The 27,692-nt window shown below is 35.6% G+C and overlaps 1 protein-coding gene across 2 annotated transcripts in view; it reads left to right on the top strand.

The window, feature by feature from the left end:
• ANO5 (anoctamin 5) overlaps positions 1–27,692 on the top strand; it is an 88,420-nt gene that overhangs the window by 13,680 nt on the left and 47,048 nt on the right. Inside the window, exons 3-7 of one of the 2 annotated variants that reach the window (XM_041730719.1) lie at positions 4,734–4,781; positions 14,557–14,598; positions 17,267–17,380; positions 21,419–21,487; positions 22,543–22,827. In XM_041730719.1, coding sequence (XP_041586653.1) covers positions 4,734–4,781; positions 14,557–14,598; positions 17,267–17,380; positions 21,419–21,487; positions 22,543–22,827 — 558 coding nt within the window. Of the gene's footprint in view, positions 1–4,730; positions 4,782–14,556; positions 14,599–17,266; positions 17,381–21,418; positions 21,488–22,542; positions 22,828–27,692 lie in introns of both variants that reach the window. The other variant, XM_041730718.1, reaches the window with a different exon arrangement.

Here is a 27,692-nt window from a genome sequence, read left to right as displayed (position 1 = left end):
AGACAGAAGTGTTCTAAAATTTATATGAAAATCACCGGAAGTAGAAGAGAGAAAACAGATTTTAAAAAAGAAAGTGGGAAGAATCACTCTACCCAATTCAAAGACTTGACTTTTTGGCTACAGTTTAAGCAAGCAAGACACTGTGGCATTTGCAGAGAGCGGCGTGTTGATTAATGAAGCAGATTGGAAATGGCAAGAATAGTCCTACACGAGTACACCCAAATGATTTTGGACATATGTGTAAAAATTCAATGGAGAAAGAATAATCTTTTTCAGCAAGTGGTGCTGGAGCATTTGGATATCCATAGGCAAAATTAAGAACTTTATTTTTTTTTAATTAAGAACTTTAACTTAAACCTCATCCCTTATGCAAAAATTAATTCAACATTGATCACAGGCTTAAATGTAAAACCATGCAACTTTTTGAAGAAAAAATAGAGGAGAAAATCTGTGGAAAGTACGTCTGGCTAAAGAGGTGTTAGACTGATGTAAAATCATGATCCATCCATAAAAAACCAATTCATAAATTGGACTTTTTCAAATTTAAGAGCTGTTGTTCTATGGAAGATCCTGGTAAGAGGAACCACCAAGCTGCAGATCTGGAGAAAATACGTCCACGTCATATATCTGACAAAAGTTTCCCCCTATGTGTGTGTGGTATTACAAAGAAACAGCAAAACCCATTTTTGAAAAGCAGCCAACCCAAATGAGTAAAGTACACGATGATATATTACCTTAAATAGGATAGAGATGGCAAACACATGCATTTGGCAAATAAAAGATGTTCAGGATGACCAGCAATTAAGGAATTGCAAAATAAGACCAAGGTTGGATTTCACTGTACGCCCATGAGAACACACCATTTAAAATGGAAAATAGTGACAATACCAAAACCTGGGGAAGCTGCAGGGACACTGGGTCTCCCATGCACTGCTGGTGGGGAAATAAAATGGGGGCAGTCATGTTAGGAAACTGCGGGGCAGTGTCTTAAAAGACTAAACATACACTTAACCCTATGGCTCCGTAATCACACCCTTGGGCCTTTATCCCACAGAAATGACAACTTATAAGCACACAAAAATCTTTGCACAAGTGTTTTTAGTGGCTTTATTTGTAGTAGCCCAGAGTAGAAACCACCTGATTGTGCTCTAGTAGGTGACTGGTTAAACAAACTGTAATAAGCCACATGCCTTAGCATGGACTCCTACCTGCCAATAAAAAGAAATGAGCTTTTGATACACACACACAAGCTTGAATGGATCTCCAGGGCATTGAGCTTAAATGAAAAACGACAACAACAACAACAACCCTCAAAGGCCATATACTATATGATTCGATTTTTATAGCTCTTGAGATGACAGTATTACAGAGACGGAGGAAAAATTAGTGGTTGCTAGGGGTTATGCACGTACAGAGGGAGGGAAGTGGATAAAACTTTAAAAGGAGTAGCTCAAGGGAAATCTCTGGTTAGAAGTGCTCTGTGTATTAATTGCGCTGGTTCTTACTCAAGTGTACATACGTGATGCAGCAGCACAATCCTGAATACGTACCTTGTACTCCTGGCAGTTTCCTGGTTTCGAGGTTGTATCATAGTTATGTGAGGTATTGGTCACTGGGGGCAACTGGGTGGTGGACACGTGGGATTTCTCTACTATCTTCGCAAATTTCTATAAATCCATAATCATTTCAACATGAAAAGAAAAAAAATAAGTGAATACAACTTATTTAGCTTTCCCTCAGTGCTTAGCTTGATTTCCTTTTATCTACCCAAATGCTATAAAAATACAAAATTTACATTGTAGTCAGCCTTTTGAAAAAGACACTTTAATCATGAGAATATTCATTCCAGTTTTGGATTGAGGCGAAGGTGAGTAGAATAATTCGATTTAGTCTATGAGCAAATTCATAGCTATGAATATTTGGGTCTTTTACAAAACAGAATACATAGAAATTGTAGACTCAGTATTTTAAAATTATCTACTTTTGAATAATCTCTGCTTTCATGATTGCTTAAACTTTAAAAGGCCTAAATTCTAGAGTATTACCTTCTGATCTACAATTAATACAGGTCATCGCAGAACATTATTAGAATTTTGGGGGAGATCCAGAAAATGCATGTGAATTAAAAATTTGTAGCATGATAACTATATTAAATCTGTGACACGATTAGTAGAAATGAAGCAAAAATTAACTTTAAAATGTCAACATTTATTGAAAACGTCCCATGTGTTATCATATTTAACTTCACTGTACTGAAACTGTGGCATGAAGAGGTTAACTGCTCAAGTTTACATGTATAATTGAAGAAAAAGGTTTGGGAGAGTCTCTAAAATGAGCCTATCTAAACTGGTTTATTGTTATATCTGTAATATTCTGGAGTTGGGCCTCGGAACCCAGGCAGGCTGATTTCAGAGCTTGCTCTCTTAATCACTCTACAATATTACTTCTTTAAGAATACTGTTTTAAGAATCCTGTCTTTTTCCCCCAAAATTTCAATTTCCAAATAATTGCTTCTTATACTTGGAATCCTCAGGATTGCTACGTAGTTTCTATGTGGTTGTGTAGATCTTCAGAATATTGCCAGGTTTCTTCGGCTCCTGGAAGTTTGCATCATTCATTCATCTATGTATTCATTTCATGCCATTGTGTACCACCTCCCTCCATTCCGTAATGGTCGGGGTCAGGGAAAGAGGCAGCCTGGAACAGGAAAGTCATGGCCCTGGAAGAGGGAAATGTAGAATTGAGAACAGCACAGATTCTCCTTTGGCCTGAGACTGAGGTCATTGATAAACGAAGCAATGAAATGCTCAGCAAAAAGTATGAAGGGACCTCTGTGAATTTTATTTTGCAAACTGAAGATGCACCTGCAGCTTTTGATTGGGAAGTCGCAGCATGTTGGTATTTCTTCCAGTGAGAGAGTGTCCACTGACCAGCCCGGTTGCTTTTGGGACATTTTAGGTTTTTTTTTTTTTTTTGTACCTTCTTGTAAGTTAAACAGCTGACCATTATCTAGCATTATTGAAAAAAAAAATTATGTGATGAGGAGTCAACAGAAAGTGAAGCCATAATGAATTTACATATTATCTTAAAGGCAGAAACACAGAAATAAAGACGATTTATTGAGGTTGCCGTTTTGGAATTGAGTGATTGAGATATCCATTAGCTCATATGTGATGTATTTAGGCGAGTTAACGGAATGCATTCAAGGTCCATCGGCAGAACACAGATCAGTTAAAGAGGATTTTGAGCGACTGTTTACTCTTAGACTCAGTCTGCCATAGTTCTTCCCACTGTTTCAGTATAGCTTTAATACCATAGATGACTGTCATCTTTTTTTAAGATTTTATCTATTTATTTGAGAGAGAGAGAGAGCGAGAGAGAGCGCGCACAAATGGATGAGGGGCAGAGGGAGAAGCAGGCTCCCACTGAGCAGAGAGCCCAATGTGGGGCTTGATCCCAGGACTCCGCAATCATGACCTGAACCAAAGGCAGCTGCCTAACTGACTGAGCCACCCAGGCACCCCGATTTCATCTTTTCATGGAATTTATTTTGAATACTGCAATATGAAAATTAACAGGTTTTCAAAATTCTCTTCCTTGTCCTCCTTAAGAACACGGACAAATTATTAGGTTTGTGTTGTTGTTGTTGTTGCTCCTTTGTGTGTGTGCGTGTGTGGCACATTTTGCAACTTAACTTTTGTAGCCTTGGATGTGTTTCCAAAGTGCCCTTTGAGGTTTTGTTTTGTTTTTTTTTTAATGTCGATAGTACTTTTTATCTCCTGTTTTCAAAACTCATCTGCCCAGCATCACCTGGGCATAATGAGATGCTGTTTGTGATTCTTTTCCAAGAACCAGGTAAGTGGATTCCTTGTCTATAGACATGAGTTTCCGGTCACTTCGGCTGGCTGCTGCCTCTCCATAGCCCCTGTGGTATCTGTCAGTGGGGACCGCAGAGAAGTGATAGTGTGTGGTTTCAGGAGCATGTGCTGTGGTGAGCCATCTGTCCTGGAACGTGAGGATTTAAAAATCCACCATACACCAGAGCAACATAGCTATTGCTTTAATTACAGGTGTTTTTTGTGTGTACCTATATCCATGCATGGCTTTTTTTCCTTGGGTTGTAAGTACAGGTCCTTAAGGATCCTGGTGGTATGTTTACTAAGGTATTCGCTTGATTTAATAATTTAATTATTTAGTAAATCAAATAAAATGATGATGTTATTTATTCAACTATTTTAATTAATATTTATCAATTAGATTAGTTAATATGAATATTAATATTTATTTAAGGATTCCAAACAAATGTCGAAAAGGAAGGCCTCAAATAGCCAATTAATTCTCCCTTTCTTTGTGGTCCTGTTCAGGACGCCACATCATTAGAGGGTGGCACTCTCTGTTACCTCTCTGTAATATAGTAGTTTCTTAACCATTTCTTGCATCTCACTTTTTTTGTGTGTGTGATTTGATGAAGGTACCTTCAGAATTCTTATTCTCTCTCAAGCTCTTTCTCTCTCTCCACACACACACACATGCAGCAAGAACACACAAGTGCACAGGTGCACATATATACACAGAGATTTTGCCTTCAATCTCAGGTGTTTTGTTAGTCCTCTCAATTGCAGGTTTAGTGTTTCTATATTGAGAACCTAGAATTTTTTGTTGTTGAAAGTTATATGCTCCCCACTTGCACGGTTACTAACAGCATCCTGTCTCCCCCATGTTACCATCAGCAGCCCCTGAGCAGCAGAGAGACCAGCTTCCTCATCGGAGAAGAACCAGTGGTGAGCAGCCATCATTCCTATACTTCCTTGCATGGGTGCAAAGGGGGTCTTTTATGGTCAGAGAGGGTGATGCTCTCTTTTCCATGTCAGTTATTTTTCAGGTGCTTGTATGTAATATTTAGGAATTTACTACTTTGGAAAAAAAATCTATTTCTTATGGGGAGAAAAAGTAACCTCAAACGAATTAATGAGAATGACCCATAAAGCATAGCCATCTGCTTTACATTTTAAATCTCTCTGTTTTATAAATGAGAAAAAAAAGAATGAAGGGTCTGGGAGGTTTAATGACTTGGCCAAAATTATCCAACCACTGAAGAAGCAGATCCTGGACCAGAACTCGAGTTTCTGAATTCTGGTTTAGTGTTCTTTCTTCATACTTGATCCCTTCATTTCTTTTACCTGTTAAGTACATTCCTGAGAAAAATCATGAAGTACAGTTTATTTAAAAATCAAAGTTGAATATCAATTAAGAGGTCGGTAAAGGGATTTAAACATTTTCACTAATTGCTTGGAAAAAAAGAAAAAAAGATGCTGTTTGGGTAGATGGGGAAATAGAGTTATATTCTTATACTGACAGTTTTAAAATATTGATGTTTTGCTTTTCAGTAGTATGCAACGTTCCAGAATGAAGGATGTAGGGTTGATCAAATCATAATAACTGCAGCTTTGTTGGTTCTTTGGTTCTCTCTCTCTCTCTCTTTCTCTCTCTCTCTTTTTTTTTTCGATTGTGTGAAACATTTACTTGATTCCAAAGTTGAAAACCATAGATTAAATAAGGTTTAGTGGAGACTAAATCTTAGGCTATTTTGGTGCCATTCTTTAAGAAGAATGATAGAACAATAATTTACTTTATGAAATTCACAAAATATTTGGCCATGAGAACACATTGTTAGTGTCTAAGTCTTTGGAGGGGTTGGTACAAGCAAGAAGCCCTGGAGTTTTGCTTGAAGGTACCCGCTTCAAGCAATATACCCCACTTGAAGGTAAATCTATTTGAGGATGAAATTATGAAACAAAGCATTTTCAGAGAAAATTTTCTTCCTGATTTTTCCTATTACTCCTCTGTAGTAATCATTTTTATTTGGTTTATCCTTTTATTTTTTGTTTACTTATTTATTTTTGGTTTGTCCTTTTAATGTGTCTTTTACTTTTCCATATATGGGTGTGTGTGTGTACACATACGTATGTATTTGTTTGTTCCTTGTTTTTCACTTAACATAACCTGAGTTCATGCAATATTGATATAGATTTCCATCCTATCCAGTTGTATGTTGCATAGTATTACATTGTGGAGGGTTAGCATAGTGTATTCATTCAGTCCCTTTATTGATGCACATTTGGATTGTTTTTTAATCTTTTGTTTTTCCAAATATTGTTACAGTCTTATAATATTTTGGCCAGTGTTATCTTTCTAAATAAGATTTCTGTATAAAGGAATAAGCATATATGTAATTTGGCCACATATTGCCAAATTCCCCTCAGCTTTGCATTTCTTTTATTTATTTATTTTTAAGATCTGACTTATTTATTCATGAGAGACACAGAGAGAGGCAGAAACATAGGCAGAGGGAGAAGCAGGCTCCCCAGGGGCGGCGGGGGGGAAGCCTGATGCAGGACTCGATCCCAAGACCCCAGGATCAGGACCTGAGCCAAAGGCAGATGCTCAACCACTGAGCCACCCAGGTGCTCCTGCTTTGCATTTCCTACAAGTTCCTGAGAATGCCTATTTGCCCACAGCCTCATCAATAGCATGTTGTGATGAGTAGATTTTTGTCTCTCTGGTAATGCGATAGCTAATGGCCATTGGGAGCTCCATCAGTTAGTTGTGTATCTTAGTGTGGTTTAAATTTGCATTTCTCTTATTTCGAGTGGGATATTCATCTTTTCTTATGTTGTTGGTCATTTTAATTTATTTTTCTGGATAACTCTGTTCATTTATTCTATTTTCCTGTCAAGCTGTTTGGTTTTTCCTTTTTCTCTTGATTATTTTCGGAGCTGTTTATAGTTTTATTGTTATCCCCCTGCCTGTGATAGGGGTTGTAAATAATTTCCCCATTATGTCATATGTTAGTAACTAAAATTTCAGATTCCAAATGATTTTAAAATGATTTATGATATTTCATTTTTTATGTTGATATTGTTAAAGACAAATATTGTTAAACAGTAAGTTGTGAAAATTAAACAGTAAGCTTTTTTGAAATAATCTTCTTATTTTAGTATAGTTTTAGATTTACAGATTTATTATGAATCTGGTATATAAAATTCCTTACACCCCATATCCATATTCCCCTGTTATTAGCATCTTGCGTTAGCATGGTACAATTAATGAACTAATATTGATACGTTATTATTAGCTGAAGCCCATACTTAGATTTCCTTGGTTTTTCCCTAATGTCCTTTTTCTATTTCAGGATCCTGTCTAGGATAGTACATTGCATTTATTTATTTGTTTTTGTTTTTATTTTAATTACAGTAATGTACATGTACAGTAATGTACATGACAAGCATACTCCTTAATCCCAATCACCTTGTTCACCCATCCCCACACCTCCTCCCCTCTGGTAATTATCAGTTTGTTTCTAGAGTAAAGAGTCTGATTCTCAGTTTGTTTTTCTTTTTATTTTCCACCTTTGGTTGTTTGTTTTGTTTACTAAATTCCATATATGAGTGAGATCATATATATTTGTCTTTCTCTGACATTTTTTTAAATTTTTTTATTTATTTATGATAGTCACACACAGAGAGAGAGAGGCAGAGACACAGGCAGAGGGAGAAGCAGGCTCCATGCACCGGGAGCCCGACGTGGGATTCGATCCCGGGTCTCCAGGATCGCGCCCTGGGTCAAAGGCAGGCGCCAAACCGCTGCGCCACCCAGGGATCCCTTCTCTGACATTTTTTGCTTAGCATTATACTCTGTAGCTCCATCCATGTCATTGCAAATCGTACAATTTCATTCTTTTTATGGCTGAATAATGTTTAATATATATATATATATAATATTTCATATTCCAGCTACACACAGTCCAAATTTCTAGTTGTTTAAACCAAAAACTTTTTTAAGAGTTATCATCTTTATGGTTTATACATTATACATAGTGAGATGCACTATTTTAAGTGTAGAGTTTCATGAGTTTTTAACAAACCATAACAATCAAGATACAGATTTCTTTTATCTCAAAAAATGTCCTTTTGCTGTTTCACCTCTGCTCTAAGGCAACCAATGATTTGATTTTTTGTTTCTAAAGTGCTATGTGAATGGTATCAAATTCTATATACTATTTTGTGTCTGGCTTCTTTTGTTCAGCATAATGTTGCTGAGATACATCCGGAATTTCAAATGATATTGGTAAATTAAATCTTGTTGAACATATCTTTAGTTTTTTATCAATTTATTTTGTTTTATTGCTAAATAGTATTTCATTGAATGGATATGCCAAATTTTGTTTATCCATTTACCTGTTGATGGATATTCATACTCTTTTCAGTTTGGGAACCATTATAAATGAAACTGTTAGGAACATTCAAGTGAGACAGATAGTTTTTATAGACATGTATTTTAATTGATCTTGATTAATTTCCTAGGAGTGAAATTTCTGGGTCATATGAAAGAGTATGTGTACATTTATATGAAATTGCTGAACTATTTTTAAAAGTGGTTACTAATTTTTCTTTCCTATAAGTAATGCATGAGTTGTAGTTGTTCTGCACCCGCACCAGCACTTGATATTGTCAGCTTTTTAGTTGTAATAATCTAATGGAAGATAGTGGTATCCTATGATTTCAGTTCTCATTTCCCAGATAAATAATGGTATTACACACCTTTTCATGGGCTTATTGACCATTCACATATCTTCTTCTGTGAACTGTCCTTTCGGATCTTTTGTATAATTTTAAAAATCGAGTTGATTAACTTCCTATTGATGTCTAAGATTGTTTATGTATTCTGAACACAAGACCTTTGTCAGGTATTTTCATTGCAAATATTTTCTCCCAGTCTGAGACTTTCCTTCAGATCTTTTAACAAATTTTGAAGGGTTTGGAGCTTAATTTCTCATCTTTTTCTTTTATGATCCTTGCTTCCTGTGTTCTAAGAGATTTTTGTGTACACCAAAGTAAGAGATTTTCTCAGATTGTCTTCAGTTTTATGGTTTTAACTTTTACTTTTAGCCTGAGATCTATTTGGAATTAACTTTTGTAGGTGACTTGTGATGAGGATTGAAATGTATTTATTTTTAATATAAATACAGCACTGTCTGTTCAAATGACAATCCTTTTCTCAGAAATTACACTGGGACTTCAGTGGGAAACCAGTTGACTGTATATATGTGAGTTTACTTCTAAACTCTCTGCTCTGTCCCACATCATCTGTCTGTTCTTATGCCAGGATGGTACTGTTTTGATTACTTCTGCTTTACAGGAAGTATTAACATCAGGCAAAGTAGTGGTTACTCCTACTTTGTTTTCCCTTATCAAAATCGTTTGGCTTATTTTAGATTCTTTGCATTTTTTAAAAGATTTTATTTATTTATTCATGAGAGATACAGAGAGAGAGGCAGAGACACAGGCAGAGGGAGAAGCAGGCTCCATGTGGGGAGCCCGATGCAGAACTCGATCCTGGGACTCCAGGATTACGACCTGAGCCAAAGGCAGACGCTCAACCGCTGAGCCACCCAGACATCTCTTGCATTTCTGTATACATTTTAGAATCATCTTAAAAAATAATAAATCTTACTGGTTATTTTGATTGGTGTTGCATAGAATTTTAGAAAAATTTGAGAAGAAACTGTATCTTAACAATACTGATCTTTTGATACATGAATATGAAGTATATCTCTTTATTTTGATATTTAATCCATCTGAGCAACAATTTCATTTTCAGTATATGTCTTGCACATCTATTGGTAAATATGTTCAGAAATAGTTTATATTTTGTTGATCTTATTTTTCCAACTTTCAATTAGACATTTTAATATATATGCATAAATAATTATTATCTTGGGTTTAAAAGATATACAGAAATGAAATACATGGTGGAATAATAAGCACTGTAGGACTTAGGGTGTTCAAAGGTATTTGCATTGTCCAGAAAGTAGTAAACTTATGACCTCATATCTGATCCCAATAAGTTAGAGGTGTATTTATTATTTTGGGGTAATAATATAAATAAGGGAACTAGCTAGTAGAGGTTAAAAATAGAGTCATTTCAAAAATAGGTGAGAAGGAAGAGTAAAAGGAATATAGTGCACAGTATAGTTTGTTTCAGTAGGTTCAAAATAACTTTTCCTGGAAACCTTTAAAGGTACAGCTCCTGTTTTAGTGAATCTGGTGTTGTTCATGAGAAACCTGGTGCCATTTTGATTCTCATTCCATTGCAGGTAATCTGTTGTTTTCAGTTTGTTTTTGTTTAAGTGTGCATGTTTGAAATATTTCTCAATGTTGAAATATTTCTCAAAGTCTCAGAGCATGGACATTCTTCTAAACGTGATCTTCTTTCACTGATCTTTCATGGCACGTGAAGGATCATTTCTGTCCTAAGATTTGTGCATTCGTTTTCAGCTAAGGAAAAATCTTTCTTCAGTATAATGATTATTTCCTTCCTTTATTTTACATATGCTCTCTTTTGGAAATTATTGTTGGCAAATACTAAACTACAGGGTTTGCCAGGATTGCCTCACATTGTTTCTCGTTTTAGATTTTATCTTTTTGCTCTGTGTTCCTGGAATTTTCCCTTGACTTTTCCTTTAGATCTCTCTCTATTAGTACAGACGTGCAAAGATTAAAGCATATGAGATATCCTAAAACACCATATTGTGCTGCATGAATAGTATAGACACGAAGGAGGTAGAATGTCAGAAGTCGCAGAGCTCTCCCTATGTGAGGGTCTTCACAAAGAAAGTCAGACTGGCCTTGAGAAAAGTGAGGTTTACCTGTATGAAATGGAAACATATAAAAGGCTTTCTGCTACATTCTTTTAATCTTTTGATTTTAGGCTTATTCAACATGTAAGCATCCTTTTATGTGGTCTCAGTTAACATAAAAAGATGGTAGTAGTATTGGGAAATATTTACTGTTTTTTTTCACGTATAGTTGTTAAAGTATTTAATATAGCATATTCAGAAGCCTCACTAGAATATTCATTGTTATAAAAATTCTGATCCACTCTATTCTTTGCTTAGAGTACTATAAACACTATGTTTGATACCTGGAATAGTTAAATTTTTAAAACATGCATGACAAAATATACTTCAGACTTAATTTTGAAATGAGTAATAATGTTGGCCAGAAAAGAAATACTAGAGCAAACATTTTATGTTATTGCATTTCTTATATATATATATATATATGAAATATACATATACACTAGTTAAGAAAGTAAAAATTATAAGTAAATATGTTATTACAAAAAAAACCGATAATGAATAATTTTAATATATTATTTGAATTTTTGGAAATGAGGGAGAAACCGTATTTCTGCGTATTGGTCTACATCAGCAATGAATTGCAGTGCCTGTTTGGGGCCTTTTGGAAATGTGTCAGTGGTGTATTTAAAATTGAACTCTGCATATTTATGGCCAATAGTGTATAAGCCAAATTTGTCAAATATATTCCTATTGATAAAATAATATATTTTGTTAATTTAACTTCAGAAGTTTCATGTGAAGCAATGGGTATACACACATAGTTAGGAAAAGTCTAAAGCATAAGGGTATTAGAGATTCATAAAATAAAATCCCATTTCACAGTGAATTCCTAAGAAATCAATCCTTAAAATTTCATTAGAAGGATCTTCTCCAGTAAATTCATCCTAAGTTCTGTTTGGGGGGTTATATGTCCTTATTACCATTTGCTGATAATTCATAGGATTTATCTGATTAGTGTAACAGAGTATACTTTGTGTTTGGCACAAAGAAATTAAGATATGCCAGTACTATGGTTTTTGTTTAAATTTAGGAGTTGTGTAGGATCCACTCAGTAAGTTTTATAGTTTGTATGTTGAGTATCTTGTAGCCTTAACATCAAGGATTAATGTAGTTTAAATGTGAAATTGAAATCTCAAGAGCGAATGGACTTTTTCTTGTTTAGAAATTCAGAGCATCGGATGGCTTATTGTATTACAGCTCCATGAATTATATTGATTTTCATTCATTTACAGTATACATTCCAGAATTGTCTGTGATATTGGACTTTCACTCTTTGCTAATCTCTTACCAGTGATCTAGTAGCTGAGCCAGGACCTGGAGTCAGCAATCTCTGAAGTGATGCCTGCCACACCACACTAGGTAGTGCCTGTATGGCTCGGTAGCTGGCCCATCGAAGGCATTAAAAAATGGCCAAGGAAAGGTGTGAGAAAAAAAGAAATACATAAAGAGGAATGTAGATGAGTGATAAAAACTAATATATAATGAGACAGAGATGCTGTTGACAACTCCTACTATGTGATACCAATAATACAGATTATCAACTCTGTTCCTAGAGATAGGACTCTGAAGTATCTTCTTACAAATAAATTTGGTTAAATTTAATGAATTGAAGTTACATAGAGAAAACATTTTATGAAAAGTTTTTGATAAATGAAAATTTATTTTAATATTTTGGTACTATTATGAAAAAGGCAAGATGTGTACATTAAATATGATGATTTACTATATTAAAAAATTCAGTGCTTCCAGAAAACCAGAAATAAATAGTTTCACTGTTAATCATTTTTTTAAAAAGCAAGCATAATTTAGCACATGATGGAAATACATAATAAGGTTATTAATTCTATAATTTTTGTCCCTAGAATGTAATTTTATCTTTTTATAAACAGATCCTTTGGTGGAGATCTTTTAATATATTTAAAATTGAGTTTAAAAAATATTAACTGGGAAAAAATTAAAAAAAAATTAACTGGGTTGCCTGGATGACCCAGTTGGTTAAGCGTCTGACTTCTGCTTGGGTCATAGTCCCGGGGTCCTGGGATCCAGCCCTGCTTTGAGCTCCCTGCTCAAGGGGGAGCCAGCTTCTCTCTCTCCTTCTGCCTGCTGCTCCCCTTCTTTGTGCTCTCTCTCTCTGTGTCAAATAAATAAATTCTTAAAAAAATATTAACTATCGAGTCAATATGTTTCAGGACCAACTACTGGTATTGATCTCATTGGTTTTTATATTGTGAAGATATCATATTGGGAAAGCTGCAAACTTACTTGATAGTAGATGTTTTTATTGCAGGAGGCTTTTAGCAATCATCTAGGTAATTTTTTAAAAAAATTTTTTAAAAAGTTATTTACTTGAGAGAGCAAGAGAGAGAAACAGCACAAGCTGGGGGAGGGAGAGGGAGAAGCAGGCTCCCCCGCTGAGCAGGGAGCCCAACATAGGATCATGATCATGACCTGAGCTGAGGGCAGACACTTAACTGACTGAGCCACCCAGGTGCCCCATGGGCCCACTTATTCTTTAGGCACAGTAGGCACCATGCTTAGGAGAGCCCACGACACTTTTTGGAGCCAATGGAAATATTTTAATTGCTTTTAAAATCAGAATTAAAGAAACAACCCCTCCATAAATATGATAGTGTGTATATGTGTGTGTATACACATACATTCATTTATTTCTTTTTAAATTGAAAAAAAAATAATGGTGGAAGGAGTCCACATTAAGCAAATAGGCCACACAGAGCCCATGAAAGGCACAGTGTGGTCCTTCATGACCCCTTAGTGCACAACTCTATCCTTTCCCTTAATGATTCTGTAATGAGTTTAGGAAAAAGCTAACAGTAACTTGGAATCTCATGAAATATCTCAAGAAAACCAAAGCGCTAAGATGAAAAAATGTTAGCCCAGCAGAACAATACAGTTTATAATACGCCCTGTGCAGTGACTGTCCTCCGTCTTGTGTCTGTTGTGTTCTTAAGCAATGGCAGTATCATCTCATCAAGGCACAGTGGAGCCTCAGTTTATAGAGCAGGGATTTTTCACTCCAGTAGCCACCATTGCTTAGGTCTCTTGCTTATTTTAAGAAGACAACAGTTTCAGCAAAACTTTTCATGACAAGAACTAAAACTTTTTATTGACAATTTTATTAGAATCCTTATAATTTCATTATATTATAAAATACACACAGTGCTTGTTGTCTTTTTGTGCCATTGTTTGGCTTTCTTTCAAACGTTGTTGATTTTCTCAGATGTGTTTAGGTAATTGCCTTGATGTTTTAAAAATAATGGTCATAGTGACTGAAGATTTAAGACAATTCAGCTTTAAATAATCGAATGGCTTTTCCTTTCTTTCCCCTGGTATTTTGGGAGGCTATGAAATATTTTATGCTATTAGGTGAACCTTCCTACCATATGGTATAATTGTAGCAATTTTACTTTCTTTGCCTGCTATGTATGGGAATACTCACTTGGATACATATTTTGCTTTACATTTCTATTCTTCTCATGCTTTCCTTCATTATTTTTTTCTCTCTCCTTTCTTCTTTAACTCAGTTCCACAAATATATATTATTTAAAGTTACCGTATAAAGAACTTAGGGAAATTTACTTTGAAATCTCTTTGTTTCCCCTTTCTTTTATTCTTTTTTGTTTTCTTCCTACATTTGTTCTTCTTTCTCTCTTGCTAGCTTCTCCTACCCTCCAAATTTAGATGCCCCCACACACACACCACACGCACACACACTCACACTCACCTGAGTGATCATACTGAAGGGTTGTATATTTACGAACCTGTTTTTTTTTTTTTTTTTTTTGGAATCTTTCATGTCAGGAGGATTTGCTAACTTTCTGTTGATTGTTTCACAGTCTGCAAAGCGATTCAATTTGTTCCTGAGACGACGTCTTATGGTAAAACAAGTGCTGAATGATGCTGCTTATGCTTTGAATGGCTGTAGTGATAGCCCTAGTCACTTGTATTCCAACATACACTGATGATCTGGAGAGACTTTGTCACTGATTCCCAGTCCCCAGGCAACTGAGATTTTAGAATGGTGATTCTTAATTGTTTCTGGATCTGATTAAAGTGGACCCTGTTTCTAAAAAATGTATATGCATGTCTATTCACATACATATAATTTATATATTATGCATAATATATATGTATATCTGGTGTGTATACATATTTATATATGCTACGTATACTAATATATACCGTAAGGTTATATATATTGGCTACATGTAGTATATATGTTTATATTTGGTATGTGCGCATATATATATATATATATACCCACACACGTATTACATACATATACACAAATACATACAATTTACCTAGAGTTTTAGAAGTTTATCAACTCCCAATGGGAATCCTGGACTATGAACCTTAGAATAACCGTCTCATTCAAAGAAAAGGTACCCAGATGTTTGTCTCATTATAAATTGGCATTTCTAAGGACAAATCAAATATAAGCACAAACACATATACACTTTGCAAGATATTATCTTAATGTCATGTCTTGAGCAAAACAGAAGAATGATGTTTTTTAATAGCCTTCAGTTATATTTAACAAAATTATCAGGTTTTCCTCACCTTGTTTGCTTCAGCCAGTTTTTGGGTAACAGCACTAAGATGTGAACCTCATAGTGCTCTACAAGGTTACCAGTGATTTCTCCATATTTTAAACATTTTATTGTTAATATTAGTGTACAGCATTATGATAGAAGTTTGAGTTTTCCCAGGTAGCATTTGGCTTTCAGGAGGGAAGTATATAGACCCATTTTACTGAATACTCAGAAAAATTGGAGACTCTATTCTTCTGGTTACTTTGTTTATTCCCCACCTAATAGTCAAATACTCTGAGTGTGATTTGTGTTGGATTCTATATGCACATCTTTTGTCATCAGAATTTCTCTTTGGACCTAGACTTAACTGTTCAAACAATAAAAACAGTTGTAAATATATATTGTTTTAAAAATAATCTCTATCCTGCATATTTTGCCTGTTACAAACTAAAAGCGTAAGGATTATTGGATTTTCTCCTCTAATTTTTTTGCTTTGATTATATTTAGTCCAATGAAGTCTTTTTTTTTTTTTCCTGCCCTAGTTGGCTTCCATGAGTTTTGGTGGACTTCATAAAATATGCTAATATTATGATGATTTACAAGAGCTCAAATGATTTTTTTTTTGCTTTGTTTCCTTTTCATTTCTGTAGTGACTTCTATAAATCAAGAGGTAACAGTAATATGTTAACAGTTTGTATAATTATGCATCTTTTGTTAGGGTGCAGGGAACTCAGACATCTGAATGACTATTTTGATGCTGACACTCTAGCTTCCCTGGATGTGTCTTTTGTCTTTATTTTCCCACTCATTTCCTCCTGTGCATCAAGAGCTAGTTCTTACCAAGACACAATGGCTCTGCCTTCACTTAAATAAAATACAGTTACTTTGTTCATAGACCAGGTCAAACATGGGATTTTTGTCTTATTATACGTGACTGACCTGTAGCCAGGCCTTTTTTAGGGGAGGTCTCCCAGGCTTGACTTGGATGAAAAACAGCATAGAGTACCGTAGAAACTCATAAACTGACATAAATAGGACAATTAAATATGACATTTTCATAAATATGAAAATTAAAAACATCCAGTTCTCCATTCACAGGTTAGCTGAAACAATTGGGAAGTTGCTTGTGTTAAGTTAGTTATAACTGCACCACAGGGTTAGAGAGATCATTGACATCCACATGCATGATCTGCTTGCATCACTTTAAGTATTATATGCAGGATATTCCAAATATTATGTATTATATACTAAAAATAAGCTCTGAGGAAGGTCAAATTAGTCGAACTTGAAATTTCCTCTGAAGATCTCTAGCGGGAGCTTAATGGGAAAGTTGAATTTGCCAGTTTTCTATTGAGAAAATTGATGACACAGATTTTTAAACAAAGGTGTCTCACTTAGGGACTGGGGTGAAGGGAGATCTGCATGAGTGTTGACTTGTAGTAAACTCAGCTGGCAAGCTACTGCTTTCGAATTTTTTAACTGCACCCTGATTTTATTTTAACCCTTCAAAAGTTGAATTAGAAATTGGCAATTGTATGAAAATAAGAGTATAAGCATGAGTCATAAGTTGATTTTCTTGGAGTGAGATTCATTAATTGGTCTCTGATTAATTACATCCTCAAAGTAGTATGTAAACATGAATTATCTATTGGACTTACTTGGTATATTAATGAAGATAACAAGCCTCTCTCTGAATATGCATTTTGGGATCAATGTATACATAAGTTAATTTTCTGTTTTGGTATAATTGCAGCATTTTTGTTGTGTATGCATGTAGTTAAATGCTTAGCTTTATCTTGAGTCTTTCTTGTTTATATATGTGTATCTATCTCCTTTATAAAATATAATTTTCTAAAACAAACAAAACCTGTTGATGAAAACTGTAGTGATTTGTCTTCACCTGTCATTTCAGGACTGAAAGAAAACTAGACCAAATTTTAGCTAATTCTTCTTGTGTTTTTGCCATTTGAAAATAAAACTGTAAAAGTTGTGTCATTCATGTCTCCTGCAGTTTAAAAAAGATGAACAAAGCAAAGATTCTATCTTCTTTCGAGATGGGATTAGGCAAATCGATTTTGTGCTTTCATATGTTGATGACATGAAGAAAGAAGCGGACTTTAAGGCAGTAAGTACTTACGGAGAAGAGAGAAGTGGGAATCATTAAAAGAACCACTTTCTGTGGCTCAACAGGGTTGTTCCCATGGGTTGTTCCCATCGAATTAAATTGTAAAGGTCAGAGAGACTTCTGAAATGTTACTGAAAGCTGAGTGTGGGTGAGAAGACCTAAGAATGGATTGGATATGTAAAGTCAGTTTGTTTCTTTGGACATTTTGAGCACTACCTTCTTTTTTTTTTAAAAAAAAATAATTTAATTTAATTATTTTTGTATATTCTTTTATTGGAGTTCAATTTGCCAACATATAGTATAACACTCAATGCTCATCCCGTCAAGTGCCCGCCTCAAGCACTACCTTCTTTATGTTCTTCCAAGTGACTGGTATATTTTTTTATGTAGCTCCACAATATTAAATGTGACCTCCAGAATTTGAGGTATATGACTGAATATAATATTTCTTTATTTTTTTTTTTGCAGGCAGTTTCATTTTGAAAATGTAGGGCTAATTCACACTATCCAAAATAGCCTTCACATTATGCTCTATTCCTTATCCTGTTTTCTTCTCATTATAACAGTCATACTTTCCAAGCTTATGTATTTGTTGTCTAATCCGTTTACTGGGTCCAACACCATAAAATAACAAGTTCATGAGACCAAGGACCGGTCTTGTCCAGTGTTGTATACCCAAATGCCTAAAACAGTGGTGGCAGTATAGTGGATGCTCAATAAATATTGGATATTTGAAATATGAGTTAGTAAATGAACCCATATGTACAAGCACACACACACATTTACTAACATACTTATGTAGGAAATAAATATCATAGAAAGCAAAAATTTTAAAAAAATAGATATTATCCCATAAGACCCTGTCCCTTTCTTCCCTTGAAGCCCTTCCATCAAGTACCTGAAATCCACCCAGGGTTATCATTTTCCTTTTCTTTGAATGTCCCCCTGGAACTGGGCTCTTGATTGAGGCTCATTGTCTTCTCCAAGAGTCCTCTCAAGTGGTGGTTGGTTTTCACACTAGGACCTTTTTCTGGAGATGGATAAATTCCTGTTCTCCTTGTATTTAATTGTTGATCCCAGTCGGTTCCTCCTATGTCATCCCTAAAATTCCCAAACTTAACTCTGATCAGGTTAATCATTGCCCTGCTTCGCTGCTGTTGTTAATCTGTCCCTGGGTCTTCCCTTTTATTTCTCAACAGTTTGAACTCCTGGTTCACTCTCATTCTCTCCACCAATACTCCTTCATAAGTTTATCACAATGCTTACATAGATGATTGTTTTAGCATCCTATCCTCTTTCTTGGAACACCCGTTTCCACTTATCTTTCTTCCATTCACTCCCCTAGAACTTGTCATTACTGATAAGTATAAATCTTTCTCATCTCATCCAGGCATCGAGCTATTTGACCAACCTCTCAAACATATCTGACTTTTCAGTGCTGGTCCTTATCCCCTGTTTTCTTGTGCTGATCCAGCTTAAATCTCATGGTCAACAAATATAATCACTCTATTGCCTATGCCTTCAAATCCCTGCCCCTTTCTCAGTTGTCCTTCCATGGCAAAACAGCAACTGTAGTCGAACCCACCTTTCCACCCACTGTGTGCCAGAACCAGGCGGAAAGAAGGACGTGCAGTTCACTTACAGATTTTTACCTCGTGTTTGTGCCCTTGGACCTCAGCTGGGTCCTCCAGGCTGTCTGGCAGTCATGCCTCACCTCTTCATTCAGTTCAGCTTCCCACTTGCGAAGTACAGAAACTTTCACTTGATCTCGATTTCCCTGCCAGGTACTATTCTTCACTCAAATTCTTTTCTGTCCCATTTCCTCTCAAACCCTTTCTTATCAGGCCATCACCTCAACCATTCTGCTCATGTTCATATAAATCAGTGATCAAGTCTCAACCCTCATCTTAGTAACCTTATAGCAGCATGTGCCAGTTTCTCATTCCCTTCTCATATGTATGCTCTTCACCTGGAGTCTAGAATTCCATAGCTTCTTAGTTTTTCTCTTATTTCATTAGTTGCTCCTTCTCAATCTTTTCCTCTCCCTGATCTTTTATTATTGTAGTGCCCCGGGGTCTAGTCCGTACGTAATCCTCTTCTTTACCCAGCCTGCATACATTTCTTCAAGGACACATCCTGTCTCACCATTGTAAAACGACATTTGTGCTAATTCCAAAGTTCACCTTCCAGTCCATTCTTCTCTCCCACATGACTATTTTGTGTCTCTACTTGGAAGTCTCATAGACGTCTCAGACTTGGCGGGTCCAAAATAAGCTCCTGAACATCCGCCCCTGATCTATCTAAAAGCCTTCCACATCTACAGGTATTGATCCTACATTTCAATAGTTGCAAAGGTGGTAATTTACAATGTATTGCTAATGGTCCAGTTAAACCACTTTTTAGCATATATTCATAGAACTTAAATATGGAGATTTGACACTCACCATCATTCATCTAAAAAAAATAAGTTATATGAAGAAATCTTCTTTCAGCACTTGAAATTTTACATTATTTTTCTCCTTCACCTAAAATTTCCATCCCATTTTCACCACTTAAATTTTTCCTCAAATAAAAGTTTTACCTTTGGGAGTCTTTTGTTTGTTCAATTGTAAGTCTGCTGCAACAAATATATACATACACATTGAAATATTTTTATTTCCCTTAGCCAGGACAGTCTAAGCCTTAAACTATTTCTTTTGAGTTTTTTAAACAATTGTACAACTATATAATTGATAAGGCATCATGAATATGCTACAAAATTTGACAAGTAATTATCAAAGATAAAAAAATAAACTCATCATAAGTTTGTCAGTTAATGAGATGGACAGAGGGGCTTTAAACCTATTTTATTTATAGATAAACAGGAATTATTTCCAGAGTGAGATAGTTCAGCTTCGACTATATTGCTCTCTTGTTTTTATATAGTGGTATAAATTCAGCTTGTAAATAAGTAGATTGGAGTAGAAATATTATTGTTTTCATCTTTTTGAACCCCTGAATTCTATCCCCAAATTATAGTAATGTACCATAAAAGTAGTGTTTAATGGCCCATCAACTAACAATCCTACTAGCCCTTCAGTTTTGTTGAACTCAGGGAATTGGCAGCCATGTAGCTCGCAAAAGCATTTGTTACACGAGAGTGAGAAGAGTAGTTCACTTTCTCAGTTCTGATAACCATATTTTGAATGTCCCTCCTCTTTTCTTGTCCACCTCTTCCCCCCTTTCCCTTTGATTTTCTGGGAGTTTGCAGTCTGCCTCAATCTAATAACATAGAAGAAGGGCGATTAGGAAAGGGTAGTTGGGAGGAAACTTTGTACCACTACTGTAGACCTCATCTGTGGCAAACTTTGCAAGTGGAGAAAAAGAGCACAGTAAATTATCTTTTACTCTTTGTAAAGTTTGAAGATATATCAAGGTAGACCTCTCCATTTGAAGGTTAGCATTCTATAATATCATCAAAAAGCCTTTTAAATTTTCAGTTACTGTCACATCCTTTATATTTAAATTATACACACATTTAAATTATAACGAAAGCCAAAAGATTTTTCAACAGTCAGTGCATTGTTTTGAAGCCCACAAGTAATGATGGTTTTAATTTAATTTATTAAAAATTTTTTCTAAGTGAAGCTATGCTGTTCTTCAAGATTAAAAAGCCATAATGATATTTTGCTTAAAATTGAATTAAATGTATCATTTCTTTTTTAAGAGTATTAATGTGTTTGTAATAGTAGTCTTCTCAACTAGGAGCATGATATATCTCTCTGTTTATCAAGTTTTTTAAAAATGTCATTTAGTAAAGTTTTGCGCATATTTTCAGATAGGGTCTTGTACATTTTGTGCAAACTATTCCTGGGTATATTGGATTTGTATGGTTGTATTGCGGATTTCAGTACAAGTGAAGAGCAGGACATAGTGCTAAAATGGGGACAATACATAAAATACTTTTATATACAATCATGAGAGGAGCAGAGGGCCATCTGATTATCACTGGGCAAACAAGAGTGTTCCACATAATTTTATTTATTTGTTTTTCCATAGGAAAGGAGAAAAGAATTTGAACAAAATCTCAGAAAAACAGGTCTTGAGTTGGAAGTCGAAGACAAAAGGGTAGGTGTAGCTGTTCATTTGTATCAGAGTCTTGGTGTTTTAAGCATCGTTTCCTTCAGCTATGGCCTTTGACCAGATAGCCAAATTGATTTGGGGATTGATTTTGATTGTTTGGGAGCTATACAATAGTTTTTTGGGTACAGATTTGTAGATGGCAGGGCCTGTGGTCTTCCCAGTAAATAGGTAGGTCCGTGCTCTGAATATAAGATAATGAGTGGAACATTGTAAAAATAGACATACATAATTCTGTTCAGGGTACAAAGATTGTTTTATCTCTCATTTTGAAGGCTGCGTGTAATCTGGCACTCTAGTTAACCTGGCTGTTTTATAGCACAACCCACTGTGTAAGCCAAGACAACTTCCTCTGCTCATGAAAATGGCAAATTCTTTTATTTATTTTTTAAAACCTCTTACCATCTACTGGTTTTCTAGAATTTCCTTCAAAATTATTTTTAAAGACCTATTTCTGATTCCACCCTGTCCATGAAACTCTAGTATTCTCTAGTTCTTATTTATCCCTGTTTTTTTCCTGAACTAATAAATATGTGTTATACTACACAATCTATAACTTAGTCATTCTCCTGTGTAATGAACCTTATTACTTATTAAAATTCTTCCTCTAGATATAAGCTGTACATAGCTGGGTAAGAAAAATACGTATATCTTATACATTGTACGTATCCCTCATATACCTTAAGCTCAGGATCATGGTTAGTCACTAATAACTTAATAGATTGCCCAGAATCACAAATGTATATGATTTTATAGCAGGGCTAGTATACACGGACTCTGAAATATATTTTTAGAGTATTCTTTCTTTGTCTCCATCACATGCACACATATACACACAAAATTTACGCATCTACATGTATATGTAAATATAATATACAGATATATGTTTTGAGCATTTGTCCCTTTAGAAGTTTTGCTGAAAATTTTCAATAAATTGAAAATGCTATGACATCTTTGAGATTTTAGAAAACTTTATTTCTTTAATCAGTTTAGTAACAAATAAATCATTATGCTTTCTGTTATTTTGCTGTCTTTTTATGCAGAACTCTGAAGATGGGAGGACTTATTTTGTCAAGATCCATGCCCCTTGGGAGGTACTAGTTACTTACGCTGAAGTGTTGGGAATCAAAATGCCTATTCAGGAGAGTGATATTCCTCCAGCCGAGACATTCCCCTTTAGTTACATGCTTGGACCTCTGAAGCTCCCAAAGAACGTGAGGCACCCTCGTCCTGAATATTTCACTGCCCAATTCACCAGACATCGGCAGGAACTCTTCCTCATTGAAGACGAGTCAAGCTTCTTTCCATCCTCATCAAGAAACAGAATTGTAGGTAGAGAGACCTTTGGTCACATCCGTTCAAGTGAGGCATGTGTGCCTGTGTGTGCTTGTGTACATGTGCTTGGGAGATGCTGTGTCTGCCCAGTGTTTCTGCATACATTTAGATAAATATTTGATGGTATTGAGCAGGTTTGAAGCTCCACCTGGACCACTTAAACCTGTTCACCTATTGATTGACGTATCAAACTTGTTTAAACACGAAGAGTTGTTACAGTGTAGACACAGTTAAGACAGAGGCTTCATGCGATATTGGGAAAAGCTCTTAACTGAGAGCCAGGGCTTGGGTTTTATTAGTTACTTGTAAATGGTGTTATAAATTTAGAGTTTGTTTTTATAAATGTACACAGCAGGAGGAATATTGGTCATTCCAAGTGAAAATGGAATGCTAAGATTTCCTTATAGATAGATAGATGATAGATAGATAGATAGATAGATAGATAGATAGATAGATACATAGATAGATGATAGCGTTTGAGAAACCTCAAAACCTTTTCCTCTCAAAACCATTTTCAGTCTTGAATAATATTTCCTCTCTGTTTGTAGTCCTAGCATCTTTAAGTTCCCCATTAAAAGCCTTTCTCCTAAAAAATCATGCTCTCTGTGCCGCTGTTTCCTTATGTTAAGAGTAAAGTCTACCTCATAACCTCTCAGGTTACCCTGAGAATTAAATGAGTTAAGGTATGAAAGACTTCAATACCTGAATACACTAGGTGCACAATACATTTCAGGTATTATTGTTATCGACCTGACTTTAGAAGGAGAAAAGTTCTGGTTCTTTGTTGCTTTGACCTCTTCTTCCTGTTGCCTTTTAATGTGATCACCAGGGTTCTAGCAATCACAGCACCCTCCCACTGGGGATCACTTAACTCTCTTTCCAGCTTTGAGGCCTTATATTCCCTTTAGGTTCAGTACCCTTCAGGGTCTAAGAAAGGTTTTGAAATAATCATTTTTTTCTAGTGTCTCAATCTTTTCTTGTTAAATTCAAAGACAGGAGTATTAAACAAAATACATGTCTCGAATTTACATAGAAAACTATACATTTACAAACCCAAAAGTTTTCTTCCTTTTCTTACCAGGAATAAAAAAATACCACCACCACCACCACCACCACCACCACCACAAACCTAAGAGGCAACCCCTAAGGGAGTAAAGAGCATGTAACATGGAATCAGAAGACCTGGTTTCAAGTCATAACTCTGCTGCTTTCTAAATAAGCTACTGTGTCTTAAGACAGAGCTAATGATAGTCAATACTGACATTACTGTCAAAATCAAATGAAAGACTCCTGTGTGAAGCACTTTGCAAACCGTAGAGTACTTTAGATAGACTTGTTACATTAAAAAGTAGCTAACAAAAGGCCAGTGAACCAGGAGGAACAAATTAGGAGCTTGACCAGGTATAGAAATATCAATATCCATTTATCTTTACTTATTCTGTGTAAAGAGTGTGGATACCTTAGATTAATTCAGCATTAAAACAAGTTTTTCCTCCTTCACAGCAGACTAGAACCATTTTTGCTGTATTGAGGAAGTTATTGGGGAGATTAATATGGAAAAGTCCCTTCCTTCCTATCCTTATCCAGGGCACTCAGGTTAATCTATGTAGTACAAATTGAATTTTAATTTAAAAACATTTTAAAAGTTTATGTATGTACAAATTGAAAGTATTCCAAGAGCATCTTGCACTGATATCGAATTTCATACTTCTCGAAGCATCTCCACAACTATCATGACATCTGAGCTTCCCAGTGTAGATTTTATAATATCTTACATGTCTCTATATTCTCAAATCTGACAGTTATTGACTTTGTTCCCTACTTTTCCGATTCACAAATAGTTCTGTAGTTTTCAACCTAGTATTTATGTATTTCAGCATATCTGTAATTTTTTCTGCAAAATCAATACCAGATATAAAATTTCTAGATCTAAGGGCATACATATTTAAAATTTTATATTACACTATCACTCTTTCCAAAAAGATGCACTAATTTAGAGTCCTAACATGTGAGAGTGCTCAGTACCCTACATTCTTTCTCAACACTAGAATTCACCAATCTTTCTTTTTCTTTCTTTTTAAATTGTAGCATAAAATGAATAGCGATAGGCCTCCGAGTCGTAAACATACAGCTCACTGAATCATCACAAAACAAACAGAGCCATAGAACCACCACACTCATCAAGGACTTGCTGGCCCTCCAGAAGCCCTACTGCCTCCAGTCACTATTCCCCATCATCCTCAGCAGAGGTTGACTTTAATTCCCAACAGAGATTAGGCTTTTTTGAAACTTTATAAAAATGGAATCATGCAGTATATATTCTTTTGAGTCTGGCTTCTTTTGCTCAATATTTATTTGGATGATTAATTTAGCTCTTGAATGAGTTTTTGTACATTCTATTTTCATTATTTTGTATTGAAATTTATTTGCGTATGTGTCATTGTGGTTTTAATTTGCATTTCTCTGATATGTGTTTTTATGGGTTTATTGCTTATTAAGATACGCACTTTTGTGAAGCCCCTGTAAGTCTTGTCTATTTCTCAATTAGATCTTTTCCTAAATTGTTGATTGGGAGAAAATTGTTTATATATTCCTTATGTGAGCCCTTTCTTTATCATATATGTTACTCATCTTGTCCACTTTGTACTTCCTTTTTTAAAAAAATTTTGAATTCAATTTGCCAACATATAGTATCCTTTTCCTTTCTTTTAATGGCTTCTTTTGCACAGCAGGTGTTTTTAATTTTAATGTAGTCCTCGATTTCTCAAGCCTTTTCTTTATGAATCACACTCTTAATCTTTAACTACCACCAGCCCATGAAGTTAATTTCCTATATTATTTTTTGATGTCGTATTATTTTCTACATTCAGAACTAGCATCCACCTGGAATTCATTTTTTTGTGCATGGTGTAATTTTCCCACCATATGTGTGGTCATTCAGTTTGTAGCAATTATTGAAAACATTCAACTTTTCACACCATTTTTTTTTAGTTCCACCTTTGTCATAACCTGAGTATTTAAATATTCTTCATAAGTCTACTTCTGAGACCAACTCTACAGCTTTGATCTTTTTGTCTATTTTCATATCGATATGGACAAAGTTGAACTTTACTGGCATCCTGTGCTCCTAGGAAACAGGGACCATTAAAGGAATCCCCCACTCTGCCTGTTCTGGGAAACTGCTTACTGTAAAGGATCGCCCTTCCCTGTATATTCCTAGATAACCACTGCCCCCATCTCCCAGTTTGACTTGACAGCCACATAGTTCATCTTAAATTCGCGTGGTGATTGAGGTGTCTATTTATGTTAGTTGTCTTGATACCAAGAAGAAATTATGCTTCTCCTATCTCAATGCCAATCAGATAGGTATAAGCTGGAGCCAGGTGCCCAGGCTATGGCTCCCATAGATACAGGGGCGTGGCTGAGGGCTAGGGATGCTATCTTTCTTGATGTTTGCATTTAAAAGGGGTGGATCCTACAAAACTTAAGGAAAACACTCTTGGGTTATAACACTGTCAAGAGGCTTATTTAGCATTTGTTACAGATTTACATAAATCTCAAAGGGATAGAGAAAGAGTTTAAAATGCCAAGTTCTCTAAAGGAAATGCCCCAAGAACAGAGAGGTAGAGGAAGTCTCTTTTCCTCTCGGCACCAGGGAAATTTCAGTTCCTTTAAATTTATAATTAGCCTTATCATTTCTCCCTTTTAGCACCTGATGGGATGAGCACTGGGTGTTATGCTATATGTTGGCAAATTGAACTCCAATAAAAAATATACAAAAAAAAGTTTCTCCCTTTTATAATTAGTTTGTAGTAAGAAGAGTCAGACATAGGCCCTCCATATTCTCATTCTTGGTCTGCTAAATGGCTAGCTGAACTATTTATCCCCACTGATCCATTAAAACAAAGTATTTGTTAGCTGAACTGACTGAACGTTAATTAAACTTTCTTCCCGCAGGACCCTAAACTTTGATGTACCCTTAACCCAAGCCAACACTGGCAGGTGTAGCAGCCCTTCCTTACCGCAAAGAAAGACACTCCCTGAACCTGGTTTGCTTCACCCAAATGAATGAATGAGTGAATGAATAAATAGAAAAGAAAGTCCCTTTCAGCCTGACTTTGCAGATGTTCACAAGTCTCCATATTAAAATAGTGTCCCTCCCCCTCCTGTAATAATCTTTTCATATAACGTCTTTCCTAAGTCCAGATTTGCTTTTATTCAACGGTACCGTGCTGTATTTTTCATGGTTTCATAATAAGTCTCAATCTCTGGTGGAGTAAAATTCTCCAGTTTGTTAATACCCCAGGACAGAGTTCTAATTTTGATCAATCTTCCCTAAAGAAATGCTAAGTATGCAGAGTAATTCATATTTAACACATTAGTTGTACAAATTAAAACTGCTTTCATAAATTATGATATATTTACCAACATAAAATAGTAAGCTGCACTTATTTTTTTAAGATTTTATTTATTTATTCATGACAGACAGACAGACACACACACACACAGAGGCAGAGACACAGACAGAGGGACAAGCAGGCTCCATGCCGGGAGCCTGACGTGGGACTCGATCCCGGGTCTTCAGGATCCCACTCTGGGCCAAAGGCGGCGCTAAACCACTGGGCCACCGGGGCTGCCCCTAAGCTGCACTTAAATGAATATCCAGATTAGCTAATGATGTTTTGAGAACAACCAGCACTCCAACCAACAATTCCTTAACTTAGGAAATGTAAGGAGGGAGAAAGGGAAATGGTTCTAAAACAGTGCTAAAGGGCACCTGGGTGCTAGTGGTTGAGCATCTGTCTGCCTTTGGCTCAGGTGGTGACCCCGGGGTCCTGGCATTGAGTCCCGCATTGGG

This window comes from Vulpes lagopus, chromosome 15 (genome assembly GCF_018345385.1).
Source record: "Vulpes lagopus strain Blue_001 chromosome 15, ASM1834538v1, whole genome shotgun sequence".
NCBI lineage: Eukaryota > Metazoa > Chordata > Mammalia > Carnivora > Canidae > Vulpes > Vulpes lagopus.
The sequence above is the reverse complement of the archived record's forward strand: the minus strand, read 5'-3'. Positions and strand labels throughout refer to the sequence as shown.